Raw genomic sequence first — 22,427 nt, forward strand, 5'->3', positions numbered from 1 at the left:
ATAACTACAATCCAAGATCTGCAGCAACAAAACAGTGCAACTTAATAGAGTAAGACCATTGGTCCATCTCGCTCAGCCTACACCGACTAGATTGGTGGGACCATTGGTCCATCTAGCGCTGTCTACACCGACTAGCAATAGCTTCTCCACGGTTACATGCAGGAGTCTCCCTCAGCCCTCTCTTGGAGATGCCAGGGTGGAAACTTGGAATCTTCAGGCAAGCAGGTGCTTTTCCCAGAGCGGTCCCATACAAATACCAACTAGGGCAGACCCTGTTTAGCCAAGGGGACAATTCATGCTTCCACAAGACCAGCTCCCCTCTAGTCTCTCCTCTATTTTCCTACCTGGAGAAAACAAACTATTACAGCTAGAGCTCTGAACAGTCAGTTCAATTCGCCACCACTCAAGCCATTTAACCTACAATCTATTCAATGCCTTATATCCAATACCACAAGAAAATAAGAGAGCCAATACTTAGGTCAGGCTTTTGAGCACTTTACACTCTCTGCTTTTTGGTGGGTAAAACAAAACAAGTTGTCTTCCCTAGAAAAATGTCACAATATGACAAATAGAATATTGACATTTTAGTTTAGCGCAGACATCACAAGATATATAGCAAGCAACTGAAATTTTAACCGACATATGATAATGCAGAAAAAATTGCTATAAGAAAGCAGTTTTCTCCCTACCTGTGCAGCCCAAATGTTGTCAAGATCTTGCAAGGTGAGGGCCTTTTCTTTGATGACAAAACGAAGTATTTTCTCTAATTTTTCTACATACTGAGGCTGATGTAAACTATCCCGTAACACAATCGATAAAATATTATTCTGCTGGATCCACTCCTAAATTTAAGAAGGTAAAAAGTAATTAGTTAAGACGAAAACAAATGGATATTTCCTTTGCGTTTATTTAAAACACAACAACCCACCAGGATGGATCAAAATCATATTTTTAAAAAATGCTTTTCGTAAAAAACAAAATACATGGTTTAAGATATACATACCCTCCAACGGCTCCTATTAGGAATGTGCACGGAACCAGCAGCAGCTGGTTCGATGGCAGGGAGGGTTACCTTTAAGGAGCAGGGAGGGTGCTCTTACTCCCCCCCTGGGGCTGTGTTTAACAACAGTCCTGTGGGGCAGCAGCATACCTCCTTGCCACCCTGGTACTCATCGGACCAGATGTGCACGGTACGCGTGTGCACATCGTGAACACGCATACACGCACTGAGCGCTTCCAATCCAACGTGCACTGGAGCAGCAAGGAGGTATGCTGTCGCTCCGTGGGACCATTCTTAAACACAGCACTGGCAGGGAAAAAACAGCGGGGTCGGTGGGTGGGTAAGAGTACCCTCCTCAGGGTGGTTAAAAATCATTAAAAAAAAAAATCAAGAAAATTGGGTTTTTATTTAAATTGGATGTTTTTATTTAAATCAGATTTTTTAAAAATAAAATGCTTTTGGAGGACAAGGTCTATCTAAAGATAGTTTTCTATTTTAAGATACATTTTAGTCCAAAGGTATTCATCATGAAATAAGGATTCATTTTTAATTATGTAGCATGAGACTGTATATATGCAGTGTTTAATTTTTTTGGTAAATAAATTCCATTAATGCATTCACAATGTCATGCTCTTCCAGAGGTTTCTGTAAGAAGACCAAAAATGAAGCCTTCATCTGGTTGTAAATATTAAGATGATACCAGCAAGAATGAGTTCTTATGTTAAAAAAAACCATGATTTAAATCTAGTCTTACTGACTAGAATCCACCCTGATCCTTCCTGCTCCTTAAAAGGTAACCCACCCTCCATCAAACCAACCTTCGAACCGTTTTGGAGGTCCATAACAGGGCCTCTGAACCAATTCATACACATCCCTAGTTCCTATTTACCAGGGACAGTTCTTATTTTCTGGGGCCTATACCTGGTATATTACTGTTCCTATTTTTGCATTTTGGAAGTATGCCTTATGCAGATGTTTGTGTGAACTGCACATGAAATAAATGTATGCAGATGAACAGTAAAGCATCAAGCTGTGTATAGTCTGGCATTTCACACATGACAAAGTCACAGAGTGTAAGTAATTTGTTGGAAACACTGTAGGATAATTATGCTTTTCTAATATATCTTTACCAAAAAAACAATCACTCTCCTAGCATTAGGTAGTTGAGGATAGCCGACTTCAGAGTAAAGGAATGCATCACAGCAGACAATGAAGAGCCTTTAACAATGGACAACATCCTAATACTCTATGAAGGGAAGATGCCCTGCTTGTACAAAGGGTGATTTGCACTGATTCCCCTTCTCTCTACAGCCCCCTGAAAGCATATCACTAGCAGATGGGATGGGTCCTCCCAGTATCCCTTGCACGGCGTTGGCATGTAAATGGTTTTGACACATCCAATCACTGTGGCAGTTTAAAGGAGCAAGGGGCACAAGCCACTGCTTGCATGGAATTATTTCTGCTACAACAGTGCCGCGGCAGGCCAGCAGGCGCTTGGACGACAGGCAGGTAGAAACTGCATGCCTCCCCTTAAGGGAATCCCTCATCCCGCACCAAAAGGTTTCAGCCCCAGGGAGCCAAAGCATTTCGGTGCCTCTCCAAAGAGGCGCCGAAATGCTTCAGGCTCATCCCTAGTTCTGACACTAGCCACCAGTTTGGAAATTTCTTAACTAGCAATGTCTTATCTTAGCCATTATTTTCTTTTACTTTTGGACCCTGCCCTGTCTGTCTGTCTTCTGTAATGCTGCACTACAGTCATCCCTTGCCAGCCACAGTTTTACCAAATGTGGTTTTGAGTATATGTGAATGGGAAATTGTGACAGGTCTTGCCAACCGTGGCCTGAGTATCCACGTTTGGCGAGGTTTTTCAGTAATTTGGAAAAGTTTCAGCAATTTTGTGGGGTTCAGAGGTTCAATCTGCTCATTCCTCTTGGTGACCCTTGTTAACCCATGCTGAACTTGCTGTCCTTTGTCAATTTAAAAAGCCTTTGGGTGATTGGGGGGGGGGGGGTCCAAAAAAAAATGTCCAGTGGTTCAATATGTTCATTCTTCTTCGTGACTCCTGGGATACTACAGGACTTTTTGTTATTTTTAGCAATTATTTTGTATTTCCCCTCCTTTATTTTTAGGACTTTTTGCGGTCATGGTTCCCCAAACCCCCAATTTCCCATAGACTTTAATGCCTTGCCAACTGCGAATTTGCCAATGGTGATGTTTTGCCAGAACAGAACCCTAGCAGTTGGCGAGGGATGACTGTAAAATTAACCCCCACCCCCACTCCTAACTAAACTTCAAGCTCAGAATATTTGGGACAGGCTTATAGCAAAGCCTGAGCTCCACTGAGTTACAGTGCACATTTTTAGTGTAGTCACTGGGTGGCAGCCAGACAAACCCTCTGTCAAAAAGCAACTCCTTCCATGAATGTGAGGAACCGTATAAGCCCAATGCTCCTTCCATTCACAGGACTTTCCAATGAGGAAGTATTAGTTTGAATGCCACCCACTGAAAACATGTCCTGGCAAGAAAAATGTACAAAATTTTCCAACAGATAATCACCAAATAATTGCAAGTGAACTTACTGCCATTCTTTCTGCTGTAAGCCATTCCTCTTCTTCAGGATTGCCATGCCGATGGGTATAGTATGACACACTAGATATTACCTTGTTAACTTCATTTAGTGCATTCATTTTTCCATTGAAAGATGAAATTTGCAACAACCTGTGGGAAAACATAAGTATAAGAGCAGAGAATAGAATACCAACAACTATAATATTAAAAGAAAAGAAAGTCTTACCTACCTAAGTATCATTTTTAATCTAAATATTTCTAAGTTTTTTACTGTTTCCTCTTGTCCTGGAACTCTTGAGGCTAAGTTCTTTAGAGATTTGATTATCATTGACAAAGCATCATTTTTGGCTTCATTCTTGGCTTCTTTTTTCAGTTCATCATCAGTTAAGTTTTCTAAGAACTGTGGAACCATTTCTATAATTGGAAGGAAGTATTTCTTCACTGTATGAAGTGTTAGAAACTCGTAGCACTGTCCAAATGGTCTGGAAGGGGGGGAAAGAGCAGTGTAAATGGAAATTAAGCTTTAAGTATTATTTTTAGGTAAACCTTAAAACCAACAGTAAATATTGGGTTATTTTAAAGAAACCGACAAAATATACCAATACTTTAGTTAAAAGAACAAGTCAATTAGTACTTATTTGTCTTGCACATCTAATCATGTAAGGTACTCTGGGCACACATAAATGACAAAAATACAAGTAAAAATCCAATTGAGACCAATAAACAATTAAAGCCATAAAGGTACAGCTAGTTCAGCAAAGAGAGTGAATATACTAGGATCCTAATCCATCAGTACAAAATATTGCGAACAGGTCCTCAATCCTTGATACATCAGGTTGTTAGCAAGATTACTCTGGCTCATCTTGCATGCACCTCATTCAAGTATATTGCGCAAGGCGAGATATCCAAGTTAAGCTTTATTAGGCCGTAGTAGATACACACACCCTACCCTTACTACACCCAATACAAGTACGTACAACAGCAAAACCCACACGTAGTGTACTCTTGCTCCAATTCAGAGTACAATCCACACATGCAAACAAGTTTCCACACAAGAATTAACACTACTGATTGTGAGAGCAGATGGTGAGATTGTGGTCCACACCAGAAAGTCTTTGGTAAAGCTATTCCAAGAACAAGTTACTGCTGGAAAAACTCTGAAGCCTTATGACTAACCTTTGCTATCATCAGTTTTACCATTTCTGTAGTTTCCTAAGCAATATAATTGCCAATTAAGGTAAATTGCCCCCAAGCTGAACTTGCTAGATCAAAGCCGACAGAAAAACCGATCCTCTCTGCAAACTATACAGGCTTTGCAGCTAATTTCCATGTTAATTAAGGAAACGTCCGCAAACTTTATCTCCTAGATTAGACTAATCTAAGGGTTTGTAAAGTGTAAAAAAGTTTAACTTAAATGGGATTGTGTTAAAGCAAGTTGCGCAGCTAAATAGTACTTGCAGTACTAGGATGAACAATAAATAAAATTGCAACAATTTACATGTACATTTTTCAACTGCAAAACAAATTTTCATTAACGAACACCACCTTTTAATCTAATGTCCAACTTTAAAGGTAATCAATATGGACATTAGATTTTTGCTTCTCACACAGATTTAAGAATACGATTTGAATTAATGCATTTTTAAAAAATACACTAAGAAAATACAAAAGATGGAAAGGGATGGATCTTTTCAATTTATTACATAATATATCATATTAAATAGAGGAAAATCAGATCCAGTCTATTCAATCTATAAAGAGAGTTCCAAAAGTGTTGTCACTTTAAGAAACACCCCTTATTCCAGTTCTCAAGTGGACAAATGTGTCAACTTGTTCATTCTAGCCATTTCCAGAACCTTAATCAACCACTCCTGTATCTGAGAAATTAACAGTTACTTCCAGGTTCTTGCTCCCCATAGTCTAACAATTGATAGTCAGATAGCTGTGTAACCAACTACTTGTACATCAGTCAACAATATAACCAAGGGGTCCTAATTCAGTCTCTCTCCTATAATTTGCTGAACAATCTGGAGCACAAAAATTCAGTTAACAGCTATAGGACTTGGCTGCCATAAATGATACAAGTCTCCTTCCAGAATCCTATATTTCTAACATGAAAAGATATTAACCAAGAATATTCTGTTTAGCCTCTGAATCATTAGATACCATCTAAATGGTATCTACACTGGGCTTCCCTTCAAGAGGCACTCTACATGGAGCTTTTAATGTCTCTATCTATCTATCATATTTATCGACTGCCCCATCCAAAGGCTCTGGGTGCAGTGGTCACTAATTTTTTTCATCTCTGTGTGGAATGAGTTTTGTTCTGGGCAGCAGTATCAAGCACTGTGTGCACACATTTTATTGATTGATTGTTGCATTTATATACCGCCTTTCGTTAAAAGACAACCCCAAGGCGGTTTACAAAAGTTAAAACATACAATAAAAGACAATAAAAATATTAAGCTAAAAAATATATAAAAACAGACCAAATTTAAAATCTATAAAATACTAGCATAAAAACAATACAACAGGTAAAAACACAGAGAAGCAGCAGTAAAAATGATTATGTAAAAGCCTGGATAAAAAGCCAAGTTTTAACAAGCTTTCTAAAAGCCATGATGGCTTTTAGACATGCATTCAGAGTGGGACCTTCCTAATTCAACCTGAGCGGGATCTAAAATTAACTGCGCGGACATTAAAAAACATGAGCGCACGCACGTGAGCACGCCTTAGAGGCAACAGTGGGGTGATGCACAACAAGTTTAAAAAGACATAAAACCAAATACCATTCAAAACACACCACCTAGAACAATATAATTTTTTTAAACACAATTCAAGACCATTTAAAACCAATTAAAATACTTTAAAGCAATTTAAAAACCTTGGAAGGCCAGGCCAAACAAGCAAGTTTTTAGGGCTTTCTTAAAGGCCAACAGAGAGCCTAAACTGCGGATATCTGCCGGGTCTGCATTCCATAGGCCAGGAGCAGCTACAGAGAAGGTCCAGTTCCAAGTCGCCACCAGACGTGCCGGTGATAACTGAAGACGGACTTATCTAGATTACCTCAATGTACAATGGGGTTCATACTTTCAGCTGCCCAGAGACATAAGTTTGGGCAGGGTATAAATCTGATAGATAGATAGATAGATAGATAGATAGATAGATAGATAGATAGATAGATAGATAGAACGAACAGTCTTGGAGGAAACTGATTATCAAGACCCATTTTCAGACTGGCTTTTGGGTGGGCTATGGGGTGGAGACTGCCTTGGTTGGCCTGAAAGATGATCTCCAATTGGGAATTGACAGAGGAAGTGTGACTCTGTTGGTCCTTTTGGACTTCTTGGAGGTTTTTGATACTGTCAACCATAGTATCCTTCTGGAGCATCTGAGGGGGTTGGGGGACAGTGGTTCCGCTCCTACCTTTCAGGCAGGTTCCAGATGGAGTTCCCTTGGAGACTGTTCTTCCAAATCTGAACTTTTGTATGGTGTCCCTCAGGGCTCCGTATTGTCTCCGATGTTGTTTAACATCCACATGAATCCGCTGGGAGAGATCATCAGGAGATTTGGTTCAGAGTGCTATCAGTATGCTGATGACATCCAAATCCATTTCTCCATGTCAACCTCATCGGGAAGAGGCATAACCTCCCTAAATGCCTGCCTGGAGGCAGTGATGGGCTGGATAAGGGATAACAAACTAAGACTGAATCCAGAGAAGACAGAGGTACTTTTTGTGCGGGCTCGAAACTCGAGAGATGAGTTTGATCTGCCTGTCCTGGATGGGATCACACTTCCCAGAAGGAACAGGTATGCAGTCTGGGGGTGCTTCTGGATCCGATCCTCTCCCTGGTATCTCAGGATGAGGCAGTGGCCAGAGGTGCCTTTTATCAGCTTTGGCTGATACACCAGCTGCATCAGTTTCTTGAGATAAACGACCTCAGGACAGTGGTACATATGCTGGTACCTCCAGATTGGATTACTGTAATGCTCTCTATGTGGGGCTGACTTTGTATGTAGTCCGGAAACTAGAACTGGTTCAAAATGCAGCAGCCAGGTTGGTCTCTGGGTTATCTCGGGGAGACCATATTATTCCTGTATTGAAAGAACTACACTGACTGCCGATAGGTTTCCAGGCAAAATACAAGGTGCTGGTTATAACCTATAAAGCCCTAAATGGCTTGGGCCCTGGGTATTTAAGGGAACATCTTCGTCATGAATCCCACTGCCTATTGAGATCACCCAGAGAGGTCCGTCTGCAGTTGCCACCGGCTCGTCTGGTGGCTACTCGGGGACGGGCCTTCTCTGTTGCTGCCTCAATGCTTTGGAACGCACTCCCTGCTGAAATAATTGGAAGGGAGGTATATAAATCTAATTAATTAATAAATAAAAAATAAGAACCTCCCCATCTCTGACCATTTAAAAAAAATCTTTAAAAGACACATTTGTTCACCCAGGCTTTTAATTAAATACTGTTTTAATAGTTTAAATTTTGTTTTAAAATATTGTTATAAGGTTCTAAATTGTAATGTTTTAACTTTTTGCTGTCATTTATTTTAACCAATGTTTTAATTTCTTTGTTGTCATTTATCTGGTTTAACTAATGTATTAACTTTTCTGTTTTTGTTGTAAATTGCCCAGAGATGCAAGTTTTGGGTGGTATAAAAATATGTTAAATAAATAAATAATAAATACAGAAGGCGGCGCTCTCTAAGGTAGCCTGGACCCAAGCTGTTCAGAGCTTTAAAGGTAATAACCAGCACTTTGTAGTTTGCCCAGACATATATTGGCAGCCAGTGCAACTGTTTTAAAACAGGCATAATATAGTCTCTCTGGGTTACCCCAGAGACCTCTCTGGCTGCCGCATTTCGAAAACTGCAGTTTCCAAACTATGTACAAAGGCAGTCCCATGTAGAGCGCACTGCAATACTCAAGCCTGGAGATTACCAGCTGCTGCACCAAAATTTTGAGATCGTTCTCCCCCCTTCTGGGTAATGTAACCCCATCCAGCACAGGAAGATGTAACTCATCCCTCAAATTCCAACCCCCCACAATGAGCACATCTGTCTTGCTTGGATTTAGCTTCAATTTGTCATCCCTCATCCAACCCATTACTGCCCTTAGGGAGGCATTTAGGGAGAGAATGTCATTTCATGATGATGAGGATGAGGAGAAATAGATTTGGGTGTTAGTATACTGATAACACTATACACCAAAACTCCAGATGACCTCACCCATTTGTTTCATGTAGATGTTAAAAAGCATTGGTGACAGAACGGAACCCTGAGGGACTACATACAATAGCTCCCGTTTCGAAGAGGAACCATCACCAATCTCCACCATCTGGAATATGCCTGAGAGAAAGGAGTGGAACCACTGCAGAGCAGTGCCTCCTATCCCCAACTCCCCCAGACTATCCAAGAGAATACCCATGGTCAATGGTATTGAATGCTGCCAGGAGATACAAAAGAACCAACAGAGTCACACTCCATCTGTCGATTCCCTGGTAAAAGTCATCCATCAGGCCGGCCAAGGGTGTGTCCCTTGGAGTGTGTCCCTATAGAGCAGGCCCTATAGCCTGCTCTAAAGCCAGTTTAAAATGGGTCTAAATCTGTTTCCTCCAAAACCTCCTGGAGCTGGTTAGCCACCACTCTCTCAATCACCTTGCCCAACCATGGGAGATTGGATACCGGCCTATAACTATCCATAACTGAGGGATCTAGAGAAGGCTTCTTAATAAGTGGTCTAATCATTGCCTCCTTCAAACAAGGAGGCAACCTACCCTCCCTCAGCGATGAGTTAATGATATTGACTAGGCCATCTCCAACAATCTCCCTGCTAGATAGAAGCAGCCAAATCAGGCAAGAATCCAGAGAGCAAGTGGTAGGCCGCAACGCCCCAAGCAGCTTGTCCACGTCCTCAGGCATCACAGATTAAAACCGATCCAATCCAATACTGCAAGAGGGATTGCTGGACACTACCTTAATAGTCTGCAAAAACAGTGGAGTCCAAGTTGGCCCAAATACAGGAGATTTTGTCCACAAAGAATCCATTAAAAGCATTGCAGCAGAACATAGTCTCCAGGGATTGGTTTGAAACTGAAGGAGCCTGAACCTAACTCCTTACAATCCGGGACAGCTCTGTTCAATGCAAACCTGCAGAAGCAATGTGTGCAGACCAGAATTGTTTGGTGTGTTTTTTAAACCAAATGCACCATTTCCACATAAGCCTTCAAACGGGCTCTATGCTATGTCTGATCAATTTCAAGCAGAGTTCTGCTTCACTTGCACTCTAGTCACCTACCTTGCTGCTTCAGACCCCGCAACTCCTCTGTATACCAAGGGGCCATTTTTAAACCAGGTCAAAAGGGACGCTTAGGAGCGATCGTGTCTACTGCCCTGGTGCGTTTCCTATTCCAGGTTCCCACCAGGACATCAACAGAATTACTGGCAGGACCAACATTAAAAACCCTCCAAGGCTTTTTGGAATCCTACTGGGTCCAGCAGCCATCTTAGGCAGAGCATCTTAATAGGTCCTCTACCCCTGCAGGGCTGGGTTGTGGTAGTGAAACCAACCTTAACCACGTAGTGGTCTGTCCATGACAATGAGAAAACCACAGGATCCCGCACCCACGGAACAGGCCCCTGAACTGAACAAAAGACCAAATCGAGTATGTGGCTGGCAACATGAGTTGGTCCTGAAACTAGTTGGGATAGGCCCATTGTTGTCATGGCCACTATGAACTCCTGAGCTGCACCAGACAAGTCAGCCTCACAACCGATACTGAAGTTCCCCAGCACTAAAAGTCTGGGTAACTCCAACACAAACTCCAAGACCAGCTTCATCAACTCAGTTAGGGAGCCAGTTGGGCAGCAGGTTGGATGGTACACCAACAGAATTCCCAATCTATCCCTAATTCCCAGCCCCAGAAATACACACTCAATAGAAGTCAACTGTCACACAGGTGCCTTGGTAAGGGAAATGGTATTCTTATGGACCACAGCCACTACACACACACCCCACCCACTTCTCCTAGCCTACTCCACAACAGAGTAGCCTGATGGGAGAAGCTGGGCCCACACTGGACCACTTGCCTCCCACAACCAGGTCTCAGTTATACAAGCCAGGGAGCCCCTCATCCATGGATGATTTCGGCCTTATTCTTAACTGACCTGGCACTGCAGAGGAGCATGGCCAGGTTCTGTGGTTGTTGGAACTGCTCCCTGAGTCCAGAGAGCTGACAGGGCAGCCGGAAGTGGAAACTGTTACTAAATTACTGGTTTCCCTTCCCCTGTAACGGCCAGCTGCTCTGCCAACACCAATTCTTCTATTCACCACAACAGTAATAGCTGCCCCAGAGCCGCCAGATGCACCCCCTGCAGCACCCTGCCTAAAAGAACCCAAACACATTACAACAAAAGGCCTGGCACAACCCAATAAAAGAGGACTAACCAAATTCAACCAAGACCTCCAACTAGGGGTGTGCAAACTGGCTCGAATCCGAACCAGTTCAACATCAAACCAGTTCAGTTTGAAGGTTCATGGTCGAACTGAAGCACCCCCCAGGGCACACAGGGTCCCAGTGCGCAGGCGCAGCACCCTCCAAAATAGCCACCACGCCAGGGAATAGGCCAAGAAAGGGCCCAAGACGCCTGAATCGGACAATTTCTAATAGAAGGCCAGCAGGGGGAGGAGAAACCTCCACGCGCACACACCCCGCCACCCTAGGAAAGCCTCCTGTAGGGACTAAGTTAAAAATAAATAAATAAATAAATAAATAAATAAATAAATAAATAAATAAATAAATAAATAAATAAATAAGTTCGTCAACCCCTCAACTGAACTGGGGGTGGTGGTGTGTGCTAAAAGGGCTGGCTCCCTTTGGTGGCTGGCTTCGGCAGTCTGCCAGCTACGCTTCTGGCGTGCCAATTTATGCTCCCGAGGGCTCCAGAAATCTCCCTCTCACAAGAGATCTCTGGTCCTCAGTGAGAGGTGGAATCAGTCAAGCACTCAGATGGAAGGCACAGGTGGGACAGGAGAGCAATCAACCTGCAAGCAAGCTTGTCTTCGGAAGGTCTGGGGCTGCAAAAACAAACTTCCTTGGCCAGATCAGGCATTCCCACTTCCTCTCCTCAATCAATTCTGGCCCAGCCTTCCTCTGCTATTTTCCATCCTTTAGAAAATAACTTCCCCATAACTCTGTGTACAACTTACAATCCATTTTCAAAAACAGTAAGATTTAGTACTGGTTACCAAATCGTTCTTTAGCATCCTCTACACCCCTCAAATGGGGTCAACCGTTAAAACAGTTTCAATTCCTGATTTATACTATGTCTAACCCAGAAGTACTGGTACCAGTTCAGCTGCCATCTTTGCATTATATTGTAAGTCTCCTCCAAGGTAACAAATCTAGCTGACCATAAACCTATAAAATTTCTGGTTTGATCTACTGAACAGATTCTCTCAAAAAATTCTGGCAAGAAAGGGATTTGTTTGAACAACAGATGCCAGTGTTAACGACAGATGGACAAACTTTATTCATAACCTTGAACTATGAACTCAATAGTTGAAAATCATCAGTTTTTCATTTACTAATGTAACACCTCCTCTCTTATCAAACCAGCGCAATATAGCCAGGGTACCAAAGTATTTCCTGTTCTAACGTAGATTTCTTTCTCCTTTATCCCTACAAAACCAAAAGGCAAGCCAAAATAATTGAGCCACATCGTATCACAGACAGCAGGCATGGAAATGCAGACCTGTTCCCTAAAAGGGTTTGACAACTTTGACATTTTCATGCTAGTGGCTTTTTCTCCCCAAACAAACCTAAGTAAACATTTTTGCCAACTACTAATCTCTCTGTAATCAATTAATAAAGTAGAGCTTTACACACAAGCTTTAGAACCACCATCATTTTTTACTTCAGAAGTCTCAACTGGGTTCAGGAATTTTAACTGACACAGATTTGCTGAGAGTTTTGCTTCCAAATACTTGAAATTGTCTAACCTGCTCATGTCCTGGTAACTAACAATCCAAATCTCCTCATGCCTGTATACTAAATAATTTTAGATATGTCTGAATTGGGAGTCTTATTCTAATATCTGCAAAGAAAACTATTAACTGAAAAAGATGCATTACTGATAGCCCTGGCAATTGCAGTGAAGATATGACATCACCAGCCTAAGGTCTTATCTCAACCTGCTTTGTCCCTATTGTGACCCTTGATATTATCATCTGCTTTAACTGGAAAGGTCAAAGGCTCCAAAGCCAATATAAACCAAGTGCATCTTTGCCAGGTGCCCCAAGTGCATGATAAAGTCTCAGTAAGACTTGTATTAATAACTAGCCTAGCTAGTTGCATAAATCCTCTTTACGCAGTTTTAAAGATGCCCTGCATCTTAAGATATCACAACATCAAATTTCTCTATTCAGCTTACCCTTCTCAGATACATCCTTTTAAAAACCCAAGACTTACTTGATGAGAGCTGCAATAATTTGAACATTCAGTGCTGATCCACTCATAAAACGATCATGTAGGATCTGAAAACCATTTAACGTGCCAAACTTGTTGATGAGATCTACTAGCCAACCCTGCAAAAAACAATTTTTCCAGCTTTAGAAGTAATTTCTAGCACCAGAAACATCTATATTACAAAGAACTAACTCTGTATGAATTAGAAGCAAACTAGCCGACCCGCACAGAGCATCTGTGCACTCTTTGGGGTTGGCTGTTCACCCTCCCTGCTGCGTCACTCTCCCTCCCGCCCCACCCAACTCTCTCTTGTCCTCCTTCCCTTCCCCCTGCCCAACTCCACGGAATAGCCCACCGACACTTGGCTTCCCGGCCAGGCCCACCACAATGACCAATTCTCCTGGGTGCGCCTCAGCCAATCAGGCACTTCCGCCACCCAGCCAATTACCTGGGTGCCTTGATGCACATTTCAAGGCTCACCCAGGATAATTAAATATATAGATATGCTCCTTTAAGCGTGGGTATTCTCTTATGACCATTCTCTAATTTTGTTTTATTATCTAATACCATATTTACCCGAATCCAAGACTAGCTTTTTTCCAAGTTCTTTAGTGCTAGAAATTAGGGGATCATTTTAAATTCAGAATCTTCTTCCTTTTGGGTAAATACAGGTATAACCTGTATTTAACTTGCAATTTTTAAAAGGGGTCATCTTAAATTCAGAGTCATCTTCTATTCAGGTAAATATGGTATTTTATCTTTTTAAAAGTTACAATTGATTGTTTATTTCTTTTTATGTCAAAATCAAGATAAGAAGACTGAAACAATTTTTTTGCCTGTGATTTTATGCTCCTGTGACTGCTAAAAAGGTTGCTCACCTGTAACATATGATCTGGAAGAGATCCAATTGCATTCATAATTGTGGTTTCTGTGCCTGCACAGGACTAGCCAGGTAGAGTTTGACAGCTCCTCGCAGCACCTAGAACCGCCCAATGCATGAGCTGAAGTTCCATTTTAACTGGTGGTTGGGCGCTCTCTTCTTCGGTTTCTTTATGGCCAGTAATGCACAGAAACCACTAGTTGCACAGAATCTACCAGCCAATCACATCTTACAAGGCAAGTCTTTATTTTATTTTATTCATCTTTCAGTTTAAAACTGTGAAATGTTACATCATAATCACTGAAAAGTATGCTTACTGCCGCAGGGAGATTGGGAGGGTATTATGCATGTCATCGGATTTCTTCCAGATCATGTTTTACAGGTGAGCAACCTGTTTATCTGGAAAGTGATCCAATGACCTCCATAATTGTTGGTGTGTAGTGAGCTACCCAGAATGGTGAAGGATGCAGTAAGTCACAGCAATACTTATTCCAATACACTCCTCCCAAAATTTGCCTCTGCAGCAGAGCAAAGAACTAAAGAATAGTGCTTTACAAACATCTGCTCCGATGACCAAGTCGCACCCATACAAGTGTCCTTAAACTTTATGCCAGACAGATGTGCTGCTGAAGTCACATATGGCCTGGTCGAAGGGGAGTAACTACCATTAGGCAAGGGGAGACAGTTGTTTCGGGGCCCCACTGCCCCAAGGGCCCGCTCAGAGACATGTCACATGACTCCCCACCCACCTGTGTTGCATCCCCTATGAATTAATATTGAGTCTTTGGGAGATCAGCAGTAGCAAACAGTAAAAAAGGGTTAACTTTTCTCCCAGCCCTATTGGTTCTCCTAGCGTCGTGTGCTCCTCCCCAGCTTGGAATTTGTATGTAACTGCAGAGTCAAGGAAGCTGACTGTTGGGCTGGTAGTTGCCCTCCAAAAATCAATCTTTCCCTGAGTATATTCTAGTGTAAAAAGTAGTGAATTCAGCTAATTTAAGGAGGTGGGGGAGAAAAGGAATGAGAGAAAGAGCAGAGAGGAGGAGAAAGAAAGGTGGTGGGAGGTGGGCGCAAGGCTATGTGTGGCTGACCAGAGGTGCATCAGAATCTAATCTGGCCACCACCAAATTTTAGTTTGACACCCCCTGGCATAGTACATTTGCAAGAGAAAAAAAATCCAATCCCTAATATTTATATGGGGGAATCTTTTATCTGAGGGAATTCTTGTTGCACCCCCTGTAATTTCTTACTGGATCTACCCTTGTGAATTAAGAGTCAATGTGAACAAGATATTCACCGTATTCATAATGGGGATCTGAGTGTGAGTGCACTATATATTGTGAAGTGTATTTGTGTGTGTGTGTATATATATCAGCGAGGGGCCCATTTTAAAATCTTGTCTCTGGGCCCACTCCAACCTTGCTACGCCTCTGCCTGGTCGAATGTGCTCGGGCCATAGTTGGGGGTTCAACATTCTGCTGTTTCTACACCAAGTAAATCAGCTCTACCAACCAATGTGACATGCATTGTCTTGAAACTGGACATCCTTTCACCTTGCACATATAGGAAACAAGAAGGTGTCTTGTTTTATGCAATTCCTGTCTTCTTAATGTAGAACAGCAATGCCCTGCGTACGTCTAGCACATGTAATGCCCTTTCCAGCCCTGTCTCTGGTTTACCAAATAAAGCTGGAAGCATAATGTCCTGGTTTAGGTGCAAGTCCAACACAATTTTTGGGCAGAACTCCGGGTCTAAACAGAGGACTACCTTGTCTTGTAAGAACCTAGTATATGGTTCGACCACCTACGATGCAGTTAACTCGCCCACCCTTCATGCAATAGTAATAGCAATAAGGAAGGCCGTTTTTAGCATGACATTCCTTAATGTGGCCACAGCCATTGGCTCAAAAGGCTTCTCAGTCAATGCTGCAAGGACCCAAGACAAACTCCACTGGTCCACTGGCCTACATATTGGTAGGTACAAGTTATTAATTCCTTTCATAAAACATTTACACTCGGGATGCGAGAAGACTGTTTCCCCATCCCATCCCTTGTGGCGAGAAGATAAGGCTACCAAGTGGACTTTAATAGGAACATATGCCAGCCTATTGTGCTTTGAACTGGTCAAGTACAGTGGCACCTGTCTTATCGATGCAGAATGTGTTTTGAAACTATGCAAGCTTGCATACACTTTGAAACACCTCCATTTAGAAGCACAGTTTCTCCGAGTGGAGGCTTTTCTGTCCTTTTGCAAAATCTTAGTTAAAAGTCTATTCCCCAAGCCATTAAATGCAGGGTCCCTTGATCTGAATGAAGCACCTGACCTCCCTCCTGAGAGAGGAGATCTGTGGATTGTGGTAACCTGCGATATATCCCCTTTGACAGTTTGAGTACTCGAGGGAACCAAGGTTGCATTGGCCACTACAGAGTAACCAGAATGCATTTGTGCCCTGTCCTGAAGTATTTTGGCCACCACTCTGCTCGACAGTGGGTAAGGCGGAAATATGTAGAAATATCCTTGAGTCCAGGCATATTGGAAGGCATCCCCTTGCGTTCCCAGACCTATTCTTGCCCTTGAGTAGTAATGCTGGCATTTCTTGTTCTCTCTGGTAGCAAATAGGTCTATTCCGGGTGCACCACAAGCCCTGAATATTGGCGACAGATATTCCCAATTCATGGACCACTCGTGTTGTCTCAACACCTGAGTCCTGCTCAATGCATCTGCCAGGATATTGTTTACTCCCCTTATGTGTATTGCTTGAATGACTATCCACTGCATGATACACCAGTTCCATATCGGCTGACTCAACTGGCACAATGTGCAGGCCACAGTCCTTCCTTGCCTGTTTATGTAAGCTACCGCAGTTGCGTTGTCCAGCGGTAACAAAACAACATGGTGGCTTAGCTGAGGCTTGAACAACTTGAGCCCGAAAAATACAGCCATGAGTTCAAGGAAAGGAAATGGATATGTAGACTCTGCTGCTGCAAAGTGCACAATCCCTGAGTCTGATAAACCCCTGAATGCACACACACCCCAGCCTAGGAGAGATGCATCAGTGGTTAGCCATGCTGTAGCTATGGAACCCGGAATGGTATGCCCTGCTACAAGTTCATCTCCACAGTCCACCACGTCAAGCTTGCCAGCGCATCCCCTGGCATCGTAAAATGAATGAGTGCATTGTCTATATTGGGGCAGAACATTGCCAGGTATCAGAGTTGCATTTTTCTCATTCACAGTTTGGCATACCTCACAGTCATTGTACATGATGCCATCAGCCCCAACAGCCTTTGCATAGTATGTGCCCGCTGAGTTGGTATTTGATGAAACTGCATCACTAAGTTCCTTTTGCTTCAAAAATGATCCCTTGGGAGAAACACTCTCTGTTCTTTTGCACCCAACATTGCCCCTATGTATTCTATCTTTTTCACAGAGTAAGGTGTGATTTTTTTTCCAGATTACCTGGATCCTGAGCTCCTCCAGCAGGTGGAGCACTGTAGAGATCTGCAAATATAACTCATCGCTGATTTTTGCTGCCAGGAGCCAGCCATCCAGTCACACCTTGCGTCCTCAGGTGTGCCACTATCAAAGCCACATGCTTGAACACACGTGGCACCATGGACAACCCGATTGTTGCATTGGTACACATTGGTACCCACTGTGAAGTGTAGGAATTTCCTGTGACTCATCTATATGCCAATGTGGAAATAAGCACCCTTTAGATCCAGCATTGCAACCCATTCTTCTCTGTGTAGCAGAGGAAGGATGTGCTGCAACGCTATCATTCACAATTTTTTCACATCGATAAACAAGGTTCAAACCCCACAAGTCCATGATTGGACGAACGCCCCCATTTCTCTTGGGAATTTGGAAGTATCGAGAATAGAAGCCTCTGTTCCGCTTTGTCTCTCCCAAAAGGACGAGAGATTGCCCCCTTTTCCTACCATGTCTTCACCTCTTCCAACAATGCTGGTATCACTGGAGTATATTTTATGCCCATGAAATGTGGCACTGTTGTGAACTCTAAAGCATATCCTGTCTGTACTTTCTGCAATATCCAGCGATCCGATGCTATGTTGCACCATGCAAAGGCATGGCTTGCCAGCTTGATGCTTAAAGTGGCATTGTTGGATGGTGTTGATGGATGGTTGCACAGATCAAAGATGTTGTTTGTTCTGGTCCATTGTCATGTTGCGAGAACCTTGTTGATTCTTAGATTTGCTGTTGTATGGCTTTCTTGGATGTTTTTGATAGGGTCTCCGGTAATCACGCTTGTCTGGGGATCGGTAAGACCCCTGTAGACAATTGTAAGAATGGTATTTGCTTGTTGCAGGTGTAGCTGCAGTAGTAGTAAAAGTCTTTGCTGTATACTTTGATTTTTATTTTATTTTTTACTTTCTCCATTGTTGAATCTGTGTCCTCACAGAACAGGCCTTTGCCATCAAATGACAGGTATTCAATTCTTTCTCTTATATCATGCTGAAGGGCTGTTGATCATAGCCAGGCATGTCTATGTAGAGTCACAGCTGTTGCAAGCGTTCGTGACTCCATCTCGGTGAGATGCTTCGAATTACTAAGTTGCTGACATGTCAGAGTAGTAGTTTTCACAAACTTCTCCTCAAATCGCTGCTGAAAAGCCTTACGAGTCAAGCTTGCTCGCTCCTGATAAAGTGAGTCCCACAATAAATGAGTATATTTACTATTTTAATCACTAAGCATGCTGTTCAATACGTCTTCCTTCCCAAGACATCTAGTTTACGCCCCTCTTTATCAGCAGGTGTAGAATGCCTGCAGCCCAATTCTGACAACGAAGCACAATCAATTACCAGGGAATTAGACACTGAACATTTCATCAAATATTCATTGTCTTCTTCCTGGATCCTATCAAGAGTTTCTAGACGCTTTGGTGTAAGTGTTGAGGTTAGAAGTACAGTCCAGGCTGACTGTGCTGCCTTCGTGATGACTGGGAGCATTGGCAGGAACATGGGCTGAGAAGTAGATGACACATTTATGAAATCATATACAGGATCCTGTAATTCTGCATTTTTCCTTGTCAGATCAAGACCTAACACTGACAGCATCTCCTCAACCTGTTTATGATATGAACGGAGTTCCTCTGATGGTGAATTAGCAGGAACTAGAGCACCACAGGAGTGGGATCAATCAGGGGCTCTGTTCCCTCTGAATCTGTGCTAACCGAATCTGTAGCTAGATCCTCTGATGAATCCTCTGGATCCATAGAAGCAACTACAGTAGGTCTTGTGAACATCATAGTATGGGTAGATGTATGCTGCCTTTAGTTTGCCAACATGCTGTCTGGGTTCCAAGCCCAAGACTGCCTCCATGCACTGTGGTCTGTGTATTGACAACAGGCCTTTTTGGTGCTCAAACCACATCTGTGGTCTGGGTATCACAGCAGGCCCTGAAAGCCTAATCTCAGTAGAGGTCTGTGTTGCAGTGGTTAAATGGACTATGTGCAATGGCATCAACTGCGTTGTGGCGGGCACCATGAACTCATCAGCACGCTTCCTTGCCCTCCATAATCTAAACTCCTGGTATTCATAATTTAAACCAGGGGATTCTGGAGCCTGATGACAATCGGTGTCACCCCATGTGCCACTGGACAATAATCTTTGGCCCTGTGAGTAACCAGCATGTTTCCTTGGCAAAAGCCCTTTTGTTAGGAGTTGTGATGTGGATGCATAAACTGAAGTGGTAGATGGCTTGAACAATCTCACTGGGGACATGGAATATTTGGCACTGAAACAAGCTAATCTCCGAAGGTGTCTTCATCTAACGCTTGTCTCAAAAAGCCAAAGAATGTGGAAGCAGACAGGGTGCTCTCATTAAGTAAGAGCAGTGTGAATAAGAGTCTGAGCAGCATTAGGGTCCAGACTTGCATCCATATCAGCCTGTTAAGTCACCTCATGGAAAGCTACTGGGGAGTAAACTTGTGAAACCACCCAATCGCAGGGGGTGGAGAGTGACTGCTTTGGTGTTGTTGAGGGAGAAAGGGATGCTGCCTAATATTGAACCATCTGGCAACCTTGTGCCTTGTCTGCAGATTGGAAACACTGTGTCATTACTGCAGAAACTGTCAGATGTTGCTGCCTTTTCGCTGCTACCAGTGCCGGCTCTAAATCTGCATCCAGAAGTGGGGCTTGCTGAGTCATCAGTGGGGTTACTTGTAAAATGTGCTGCAATCCCAGAGATGGCATTGAAGCAGCCGATGTTGGGGGTAGGCACAGGAGTGTGTGCGCTCTTACCCCTATGCTTCTTAGTGAGAGGCTCTGCACTACTTTCCTTATCCACCCTGCTCTTCTTGTGGTCATGCTTCTGACGTTCCACCTCTCTAACTAGAGGCTCCAGCTCCTTGAACTGACTCAATGTGGTCAATACTGGAGCCTCTGACATCAAAGGTTTCGACTGCAAAGGAGATGCAGCCCTCATTGTCATAGCCAATCCCAAAGGCGACGAAGCAGGGGAGCGGGGCATTCACATCCCAGGTCTGAGGGCATCATCAAACAATGCTGCTCATAATCTCAGGGCTCTATATTTCAGTGTTTGTTTAAAACAGGAAACACAAACTTTACATTTAGAAGTATTGTGTCCCTTCTCTAGGCAGAGTAGACAAAGAGTGGCCATCCATTGATGGGATGGATGCCCTACAATTAAGAGCACTTCTTAAAGTTTTCTTGTTCAGTTAAAGGTCAATTTGTCTTAGGGATGTCCTTTTTGTTTGTTTTTAAACCTTAAAACAAGCCGATGTCAGTGAGTTACAGAGTAGTCTAGCGGTCCGCATTAGTCCATTGCACTTAACACTTTCCGATCCGTCATCCGCTAGTCAAGTTCATTGTTAAATACTGTTAAGAGTCATACACAAAATAATCTAAACTAATTGATCTCCCTCGTCCCCCGCACCCTTAAAGAACAAGTACAAGGAGCCATAGATACCGCAGTACCAAGAGCTTAGGTGGTCAAAAAGCAACTGAAGAGAGCACTCAACTGCCAATTAAAATGGAACTGCAGCTCTTACAGGGGGCAATTCTCAGTGCTGCAAGGAGCTGTCAAACTCTACCCGGCACAGTCGGGGTCCTAGTCCTGCGCAGGTGCAGAACCCACAATTATGGCGGTCATTGAATCTCTTTCCAGAACCATGGCTAATTATTACCTGGGTCTATTATATCCTTCTGGATCATCTTTCTGGGTTGCAGCAAAGGGGTACAGTGTGTGCTTATTCCAACTTGAAGAATGGGTTCCAGAAAGTATTGTGGGAGACTACTCTCCAAGGTGTCTGGCCTACTGAGTTCCTCAAGGTTCCATCTTATTTCCCCTCCCACACCCCATGGTTTAACATCTACATGAAACTGCTAGGAGGGGTCATCTGCATATTTGGAATATGGTGTCATAAATGTGAGGATTATTTCTCTCTCATCTTCCCAATAGATTCTGGAGATCCTGAATCAGTACTTGGGCTCTCCAACAGCCTGAATGTAGGCCAACAAGCTGAGACTTAAATTAATCCAGATAAGAGAAAAGTGCTCTCAGCCAGCAGCAAAGCAAGTCAGGAACTGGCGATATAAACTATGCCGAAAAGAGCAGCAATCCCTCAGAAGTATCATGTCCACAGTTTGGGTGTGCTCCTGGTCCCTGTGTTACTTTTAGACAGTTAAGTGTCATCTATGTTCAAGAGTCCCTTTACACAACTTTGGTTGGTGCACCAGCTATGACCTTCTCTGGAGAAGACAGATCTGACCACAATCACACACATTGGTCACATCCTGTATAGACTACTGTAATGTACTCTACATGGGGTTCCTTTGTAGCATGTTTCAAAACTGTAGCTAATGAAGCATACTACTAGTAGGCTACAGATGGGAGCAAGGTCTCATGAGTGTGCCATTCCACTTCTGTGTGATCTGTACTGGGTCCTAAGATGTTTCTCCACCCAATTCAAACTGTTGGTTTTAAACTTTAAAGACCTAAACAACTTGGATACAAGGCACCTGAAGGACCATCTGCTCCTGTGTGATCTTGGCTACTAGTTGAGATCTGCTGGAAAGGAGCTGATCTGCATTCCTCTTATATCTCAAGAACAGCTGATTGTTATGTGGGCCATGGCACCTTATGTTAAGGAAGAATAGTTAGATGGAAAGGGCACACAATCCAATAGCAAACTCCTGCTTTGTTGAATCATGCGTTATGGCCAAGCGATAATACTTCTGGACCAACCCACAGAAATTCCACAAACATCCCTGCCTCTGTATTCTCAAGGGCAGAATTCAAGTTGGACAACAGACACATTCAGGTTGACCATGATTTCCAGGAATCCATACAGATGAACAATCACCAGGCTGTCATTTAGCAGTTGTCACTTAGCACTTTAAAGCTGGCCCTCTGAATTTTGCTTGAAAATAGTCAATACACTTTAGGACAGGCATCCCCAAACTGTGGCCCTCCAGATGTTGCTGAACTACAACTCCCAGCATCCCTAGACACAATTTTTTTGTGGC

General features: G+C 43.0%; 1 protein-coding gene across 3 annotated transcripts in view; it reads right to left on the reverse strand.

The window, feature by feature from the left end:
• Positions 1–22,427, reverse strand: part of USP9X (ubiquitin specific peptidase 9 X-linked) — a 192,346-nt gene that overhangs the window by 112,141 nt on the left and 57,778 nt on the right. For all 3 annotated transcript variants that reach the window (XM_053310945.1, XM_053310946.1, XM_053310947.1), the window contains exons 7-10: positions 13,044–13,159; positions 3,799–4,050; positions 3,580–3,718; positions 690–842 (exon numbers count right to left, since the gene is read on the reverse strand). In XM_053310945.1, coding sequence (XP_053166920.1) covers positions 690–842; positions 3,580–3,718; positions 3,799–4,050; positions 13,044–13,159 — 660 coding nt within the window. The remainder of the gene's footprint in view (positions 1–689; positions 843–3,579; positions 3,719–3,798; positions 4,051–13,043; positions 13,160–22,427) is intronic.

This window comes from Hemicordylus capensis, chromosome 3 (genome assembly GCF_027244095.1).
Source record: "Hemicordylus capensis ecotype Gifberg chromosome 3, rHemCap1.1.pri, whole genome shotgun sequence".
NCBI classification, from domain to species: Eukaryota; Metazoa; Chordata; class Lepidosauria; order Squamata; family Cordylidae; genus Hemicordylus; species Hemicordylus capensis.